At 35.1% G+C, this 8,690-nt stretch overlaps 1 protein-coding gene across 1 annotated transcript in view; it reads right to left on the minus strand.

Moving 5' to 3' along the window:
* LOC107753701 (carbohydrate sulfotransferase 8-like) overlaps nucleotides 1-8,690 on the minus strand; it is a 61,559-nt gene that overhangs the window by 38,568 nt on the left and 14,301 nt on the right. The window contains exon 2 of the mRNA XM_016569914.1: nucleotides 1,099-1,307. Within this exon, the coding sequence (XP_016425400.1) occupies nucleotides 1,099-1,273 (175 nt within the window). The 5' untranslated portion in view covers nucleotides 1,274-1,307. The remainder of the gene's footprint in view (nucleotides 1-1,098; nucleotides 1,308-8,690) is intronic.

The following is an 8,690-nucleotide window of genomic DNA, read 5'->3' on the forward strand; positions in this document are numbered from 1 at the left end:
ATATAGCTACAATAAAAGTTATAACCTGTAAGTTGATGAAAGCATTTAATGCGATGCACTCAGATACAGCCGTTCTAATGACAGACAAAACAGATCTCCGTCATTCGTTGGTCAAAAACCAACTCCATTTGATCTTGATTTTCATAAAATGTTAAGTGTCTGATAAAGCCACAATACCAACTCTGACGACGCAGTGTTTAATTGTATTTCTATCTTTTTTCCTATATTTCAGTGCTTAGTGGTGTGCCATTGGATTTTTTATTTATCAAAACTGAAACTTTTTCCTCCTGCTATACCGAAACCATACACGTTTGTGTACCGTTACACCCCTACTAATTAATCCATATAAATTTTTAGCTTCAAGGAGATGATTTAATATTCTGATTTTTAAAAGATTTCTACATGTAGTATTTTTTATTATTGTTATTATTATTATTATTCTTTGTCACGTGTCTATTATGTTTTAATTATGTTGGTTAAAATTATTTTCCACAAGTGTTATGAGATTCCTTTAATTTATCACAATTAATATTTTAATTTAGATAAATCAAAATTAAAATGAAATCAAAATTAATGTAGGGAAATTGTTTTCCACAAGTGTTATTGGATTCCTCTGATTTATCTCTGTTGAACTTTGTGAACAGCAAGTTGTATTTAGTAGGGCTGTGCGATATTGAAGAAAAATGCGACATGCGATACCTTGTTAAAAAATGCGATATTCGATATGCGATACGATATTGCTTAAAGTGTGTAAAATCTATTTCAATTATATTTAAAAATATTAAAAAATGAAAATTATATAACCAATTTGTTTCACATTTTTTCTTGGAAAAGAAAGAAAGTAGCCTATTATTATAATGATTCAGATATCGCACGCCCTTGCGATATGCATATTGCGATATTTACATTTGCGATATTTAGATAATTTCGATATATCGTGCAGTCCTAGTATTTAGTCATATTAAATACTATTTTTACATGAATAAAAGCACTTAATTTTGAGGCTATCACATGAAACATATTTTGACAGTCACAAAGATCAGATCATTTTAACAGTGTGAACGCTTTCTTCAAAAATGAGTCAGATGTTAGACAGACCTTGGTTTTGTTGCTGGAGTGTCTCTGTGAGGTCCTGTAGGTGCAGCAGAAGAAGACCTCCAGCGCCTAACAGCAGCAGGAACCAAAAGGAGCAGGGGAGTCTCATGACCGTTGATCGCAGGGACCTCCTTCTGCCGCCACAGCCGGCCTCCAGCACCTTACACTCTACCCACATCACGGCCTGTGACGCACGGCCCTGACGGTGGGACCTACACATCCACACGCACACACAGAAAAAAAACACAGTGCCTTAGCAACTGAGGCAGTCGTTACTGCTTTACTTCTGCAAGACGACCTAGACACCAAGCTGGTGGTCTTAGCGTCAGGAACTAAAATTTTTAGGGTACTTTTTGAACACCTTGCAACACCCAGAAAACTACAGTGCCAAGTTTTGTATGCACAAGCAGGACTCACATTTTCTCAGAAAATGAAAAAAATCTAGTTAATTCTGCTGTTTGGAACTGTTGAAAACTTTTATTAGTTTCAGTCACTTAAAAATTGAAAAGGACAATGGGCTGTCTGCATTTGTGAATTTTTATTTCTGTATCTCACATACTACAATGCGCATGCATTTATATAAATAACGTGTTGTGTTTTCGCTGATTTATCTGATGAATATTCTGCTGACTGCAAGGTCCCATTTCCCACAAGAGAGGATGCAGGCAGAGAACAAGAAAGAGAGAAAGGGAGGCACAGTTGTGTGTCGAGTTTGTGCCAGGTTTGCTGTTCTCAGCAGGTGAGAGCAGCATAAAGAATCATGTGCTCCATGCCTATAGGGACCTGAAGCCTACACGAAACATCTTGCCCTGCCTGTTCCACGTGTATCCTCTACACTCTGTGAGATTAGACTGCCTGCCTCAACCGACCCACACAAACATAAATTCTTATTACAAACATTCATCATAGAATGTGCCTCGCGGAGCTTAACACCAAACAAATCTGGTGCACTGAGGAAGAAATTATAGACTGATGCGAATTAATTTGCTTTTAACATTATTAATAGGACTGTGCATAATAACATTAAATGGCATTTTTCGCAAATAGACTGCAAAATAGGGCCTGAAACCACTGATCTATATTAGGGCTGAACGATTAATTGCATTTGCGATAATATCGCGATATGAAAAAATGCGATTTTTCGATCACAGAGGCTGCGATTACACTCGGTCACGTGACACGTGAGAGTAAAGAGGTGTGTTCGACTTGAAGATCGATCGGTGTATGACATCAAAGTACGGTGAGAGAAAGCAGATTTTTTTATAGGTTTACAAGGGGGGCGCAACCAAAAAGGTTTGAGAACCACTGGTCTCAAGTTAACAGACAGTATTTAGTGCAGTCCACATGTTTACATATGTTTATTACAGTGACTTTGAATTACCTAAAGTAGTGGGAAGCAACAGATTTGTTTTTATATTTCTGCAATCTACTTTAGTTTGTGTGATTTGTTACTGACTTTCATATTAATGTTTACACCAGGCTTATTTGTCAGTGCTTTATGTTGTCATAATTATTACATGCTTACAAGGTTGGAAGTTCAACAAATCAGTCAATATACTACTGTGATTGTAGTTGTTAAATAAAAATGTCATTCATATCAATTCATGCATCACCTAATTTCATCGTAACATATAGGCCTGGCCTACAGAAAAGAACATTTATGTTTAATCTATCTAATAGTGTGTTGGTCATACTATACAATGATTTATAGCTTGTCTTTGTTGAATAATACAGAACATAAAGAGCTTTAAAAAAGAATTGCATATTAAATCGCAATCGCAATATTGGTAAAAAAAAAAGCGCAATTAAGATTATTTTCCAAAATCGTTCAGCCCTAATCTATATACAGTATAATGACTGGATCGCTCATAGCGTTCTAAACTGCTGACAGGCAGTGAAGCCACCGGAAGTGTTCGAGCCGCCATCTTACTATTCCCTACCGGCAGAGAGCACCATTGAGTCACAGTCAAACTGCTGACCTAAAATCACCCGATTTGAAGCGAGTCAGTCACACGGGATTAGTTTTTATGTCATGTGTACAGTATGTAAATTCATTTTTACTTCAGATGTTATCTGCAATGTTTATGGTCTTTTTGGGCAGGATAAGCTTTATATTTAAATCATTAAGGTTGGGGGTGTGTCTGCTGCACACTGCCGAAACAGGTTAACGTTAATTGATCCAACACTAAATATAGCCTATTTCTTTAAGTAGGTTATTATTCAGGAATTATTAAACACGAACGTATTAGTATCAGAAATTGATTTGAATATACAATAATACAATACAAGCCTCTGTTGCTACAGTATATTGCTTTATGTTGTACTGAAATGAAAAGCTTACCATGCATCATCTTGGAAATAAGGCTTCTTGTCTTTAAGTCCATACTGTATGTAGTCAGTTATTTCTCTGATTAAGTTATGATATGTATATTTTTAATGTCCTGATTGAGCAACATCTATTTCAGACTCTCCAAGATCGCGCAAATATGGTGTTTTACTAGCAATACCGTTTCCATGTAAAATGTTATATATATATATATGTTAATTTAATCATTAATTTAACCACCGTTTAAATCATTACCTGCTTCAAAATGAATGCTGTTAACGAAATCATTGTTGAAACATTTGCAGTTAGCCTACTGTACGAATAAAAACACTATAACAAAATTACATAAACAATGAATAACTGTAACGTTACAAGGCGAATGAAGGTATACAAAGAATAAATCTTTATTCAGATTTCAGAATGAGCACTTTGTCATTTGTTATATACACTCTTAAAAATAAAGGTGCTTAAAAGGTTCTTCACAGCGATGCCATAGAAGAACCATTTTTGGTTCCTCAAAGAACCATTCAGTCAAAAGTTTTTTAATGAACCATCTCTTACTTACCTTTTTATAATCTGAAGAATCTTCTTTCACCACAAATAACCTTTTGTGAAACAGAAAGGTTCTTCAGAAGGTTCTTTATGGAACCATTTAGACAAAAAGGTGCTTCTGTGGCATCGTGAAGCACCTTTATTTTTAAGAGTGTATATGTTGAGGATCTTGTCCGTCTGATGTTCATCAAGTTCATCTGATGTTCGCTACAGTAATGTGTATATGAATGTAACATTTTAATGAGCAGGGGAAATTCCCGACATTAAACAAATAACCGTTTACATGCCTAGAGTGTTTGCATTGTAAGAATGTACAGGGATACTTCAGATATAAAAACGCTGACTTGTTAGGTGATGGTTTTTCATTAAATTTGAACAATTTCCTATTAATTCAATGGAATGTATGGGAATACTGGGGAATACCAATATGGCGGCGTGGCGGCTTCATTTTCATGACGTCATGAGCAATCCAGTTCTCTATTATAGATCAGTGCCTGAAACTCTTTTTCGAGAAATAGCAAAAGTAAGTTTTTAACCTTCAGAAAATGACTGAAGTCAACTTTAGGAGGTCAAACAAAATTTTACATGAGGTGTTTTATTTTCCATTCATTTCATATGAGGCTTGCAAACCTGTTACCCAATTTGGGACATGTCTAAATATATATATATATGTAAGTGAGGACCTCTGAAATGGGACAAAAAATTTTAACTGGTCCCATGTCATCAGAATAAATCAAACTGCTAAGCCTAGCCTACAGAAATTATTTTTAGCATTGTAAATGAAGCTTCATTTGCTTTGCAAAGACATTTTCATTTGCTTGAAAGCATTTTTCATTCAGCACTTAAATGTAAGTGCCACATTTTCCACTGTAAAACCGAACATCAAGCCTTTGCCAGATGAAAACTGGCCTTATCATCTTCCCACTTCAAAAAACCAAAATTGCAGCTTGATGTGTACAGTCGCATCTTTGCAGGCAATCATGGCTGAGGTGATGGGGGTTAGATTTCTTCAACAACAGCTTTGAGTAAAAAAAAAAACACCCCATGCATCTGCTCCTTCATCGAATCCCCCTTTCCTTTTATCTGGGCTTGATTGCTTTTCCCTGGATTGCCCCACTTCCTCCACTACCCCACTCCCAGAATATTGCTGATCCCTGACCTGTATGATAGCGGGATTTAAAAAGGTCTTGAGTAGCACAAGGAAACCTGTGGATGTAATCTAGAGCTGCTCTCCTTACTAGAGCCAGAGGATCTTCTGCTAATGAAAGCAGCTCTCTCACCAGATGCTACCCTGCCTTTTAAGATCTTAGATTTGTCATCCACTTGTGATTATACTTCTAATTCAAACCCAGGTCAAAAGGGCTACATTTTTTTCCCTTTGACAGTTTTTATAATTATTGCTTTTATTAAGCAAGATCTCTTATGCAACTGTTGTATTTGCCCATTAGTCAGACTCAAAATATGGAAATTACATTTTAAAGTTATTCTTTAAAGAAGTCACTTTAAATAAATTTTAGTCTAATTACCATGTGGCCAAAAAAGAAGGGGTTTCAAGCTCAGTTCAGGGCTCAGAGAAAAATAATAAAATAAAATAAAATACTAAAAAGTAGCTAATTTTATTTTTATTTGCCTTGTAAAAGCTGGTTAATCTATCAGAGATTAATCACAATTATTTTGAGCTCACATCTAAAGTAGCAATGAAAAAACAACAATAATATCAATATAATCTAAATATTTTTCCAAATAATATTTTATACACAAGACAAGTATATTTTTTATCATAGAGGGATCATTTTGGGGTGTTCACCACATCAAAAAGTTTGAAATCTTCTAATTAAAGTGAGTCAAAAAGAAAAGTAATTTCAGAGGCAGAGCAAGTTATTACATTCTGATGAAAGATCACAAATCAAACATTTCTCTTAACATGTACCTATGATGCAATTAGACCAGGAGCATGCATAAAGTAAATAAGATCCATTTGGATTTTTCTGTCAAGTCTAAAGGTCATATGATAATGCTAATAACTGTGTATAGTAATTCAGGTACAGCACAGTGGCTGATTTCAATCATGTTTGATTGCAGTTTGGTGGAAATTTGGAAGTTGTAACCACATCACAGACTCGCAAAGACCAGATGTGCGCAATTACCCATCATAAATTAAATCTGTGTATTTACATAAACAGACAACATCAAATTTGTCTCACTTGTCTGGACAGCTGTTAATTACAAAAGATGCAAGGTTGTGTAGATGCAACATGGACTGCAAATTGAGTTCTGCAAAAGATTAGTTCCGTAAAGGTAAGGTAAAAAAAGAGCATTGACTCTTAAACTACTGGTGTATCCAATCCAAGCTTCTGTACGCTGTGTGGTGTCACATTAACATTCATTAGAGTGACAGATGGAGGACATACTCGCAAATCAATACCACTGTAAGCTCCCCACCGTCTCTCTCCCCCACTCCCACTCCACGTCCTTCCTTGCCGAACACACATTCATCATTGCTCTGAATATTATACTTCACTTTTGCAATTATTACCCTGTTGAATCAGTACTCTGAAATTAGAAATGATTAAAACCATTGATCCAGTTTACAACATTCAAACACAGCAACCATATTGCACTGATCTGTCAACATAATCTCAGTGTAATCTTATTAAAAAAGCAGTGTTTATCTCAACAAGCTTTTTTGAATAATAATTCCCTTTCCAAGGTAAAATCATTTGATGATTCTCTGTGCTCAGGTAGTTTTGTTCAGAGAACTGGCACAGCAGGACTGGGATTTGTCCAGTAATTTCAATAACCACAGAGAGACTAAACAAAATTTGCTATCTGTGATAAATTATATGATTAGTAAATTCAATTCAAGTTGTCAAATGAAGTTTTTCTATATGTAATTAAAATCAATCCTAATCTACCTATAATATAATTACTGATTGTCAAAAAGAGTCTCTAAAGCCTTCTGAAAGCTGTGGAGGACCCAGTGACGTCAAAACCTTTGGATTAATGGATTATGGTATCTACTGAGCATTTAGGTTATTTACTTGAACTCGAGTGTGGCTAAATGTACAGTCTGAATCATAACAATAGCAGATCTGCTAAAAAAAAAGGCTGAATCTGAGATTTTTACAACGATTGGCTCTTATTAGAAAAAAGCCCACCCTTTTCTACTGAAATGTAATGTGAATGTAAATGAAAAGTGAAGAATCTCCACAGTACGCTTACCCAAATGACTTGATTTTACAATAACTTTTCCTCCCTAATCATATCGAAATGGTGAAATAAATCACTCTCGCTGCACAGACAGAAATCAGTTGATCTTTTTAAATGAGATATGGGACTCCTTTGCATTATTAACTTAATTATCAAAAATCTGCTTTCATGCCCACTTGCGCATTTATCTTCTATACGTTACATCAAAGGAGAACATAGCTTATCCTTGAAATATTCTCCAGCCCACTTCCTTAGGTATTACTGGAGTGAATGAAAGATGTCTCATTATAGTGATTCTCTCACACTGAATAAAAATGATACTGCGGCATGCATGACTCACGGCTCATGCTTTCCAATCATACAGGGTTTTAGGATAGTGATTCCCAACCAGCGGTATGTGTACACCAGGGGGTATTAAACCTATAAAAAAGAAATAACGACTTTAATATAAAACTAAAAAACAGATATATAATTACAAAATATATATAAATTAATAATAATTAATTATTATCAATGTTAATAATTATTATTGCTGTTGTTACTGTTCTTAATAATATTTCTATATATTTATTGTTTATATATCTGTTTATATAAAATATTTAAATATTTTGATGACCGTGAAAGCTTACCTTTATGTCATATTTATTTTTATAATCATCATTATTATTGTTTTTATTAATTATACATATATTAAACTACTACTAACAATAATTATTATTAGTAGTAGTAGTTGTAGTAGTAGTGACTCTATTATTTTATCAAATATTTTTAAAAATTATTCAAATTATATATAACAACAATAACAATTACTTTTTTGTAATTAATTAATTAACATTTTAATCACTTTTTAAGCAGAAAAAGATACCTATTTGTGTGGATGACCAGTATATGGACACCTGAGCCACACTTTAAAAATGCATCAACAATAAACTTTATTATCAGTGCACTGAACAATAAAGTTGAAACTTTAAATTTGAAAACTTTAATTCAATTCAATTCCATTCAACTTTATTCCGTTGAAGTTTATTTCACTTCGGAACATTCATTCACGGATTTGCGCTACTGTCTTCACACACAGACGAAACTTACTAGAGAAGTGTGAAATAATATATCTCTGTAAATCAATACAATATAAATTTACGTCTCGCACACTTTAATGCCCTTTGATTGTAACGTGTACGTTCACTTGGAACTGGAATCATGGCGGAATTTCATGTGAAGTCCACTTCGCAGGGCACTTACGGTCGAATAAGACAACGCTTGAATGCTGCTGCCTGCTCCCGCTTCCTGAACAAGAGGCCTCCTTACTGAAGTTAAAGTGTTGACTGGTGTCACTATCTTGCGAAAGCGCCGGCGGATCTCCACCAAATTCGGGGGATCCCTTCAGCTCAAGGAGCCCTATCGAACGCCACCCTCCACGCGTCGGTAGCCCCCCGGGGTTGCTAGATCAGTTGCGCCGGACTGCGAATTTAACCACCCGTAACTCCCGAACCCCGGGGGCTATCGA

The sequence above is a fragment of the Sinocyclocheilus rhinocerous genome, unplaced genomic scaffold (genome assembly GCF_001515625.1).
Source record: "Sinocyclocheilus rhinocerous isolate Xijiao unplaced genomic scaffold, SAMN03320098_v1.1 scaffold200, whole genome shotgun sequence".
Classification (NCBI taxonomy): Eukaryota; Metazoa; Chordata; class Actinopteri; order Cypriniformes; family Cyprinidae; genus Sinocyclocheilus; species Sinocyclocheilus rhinocerous.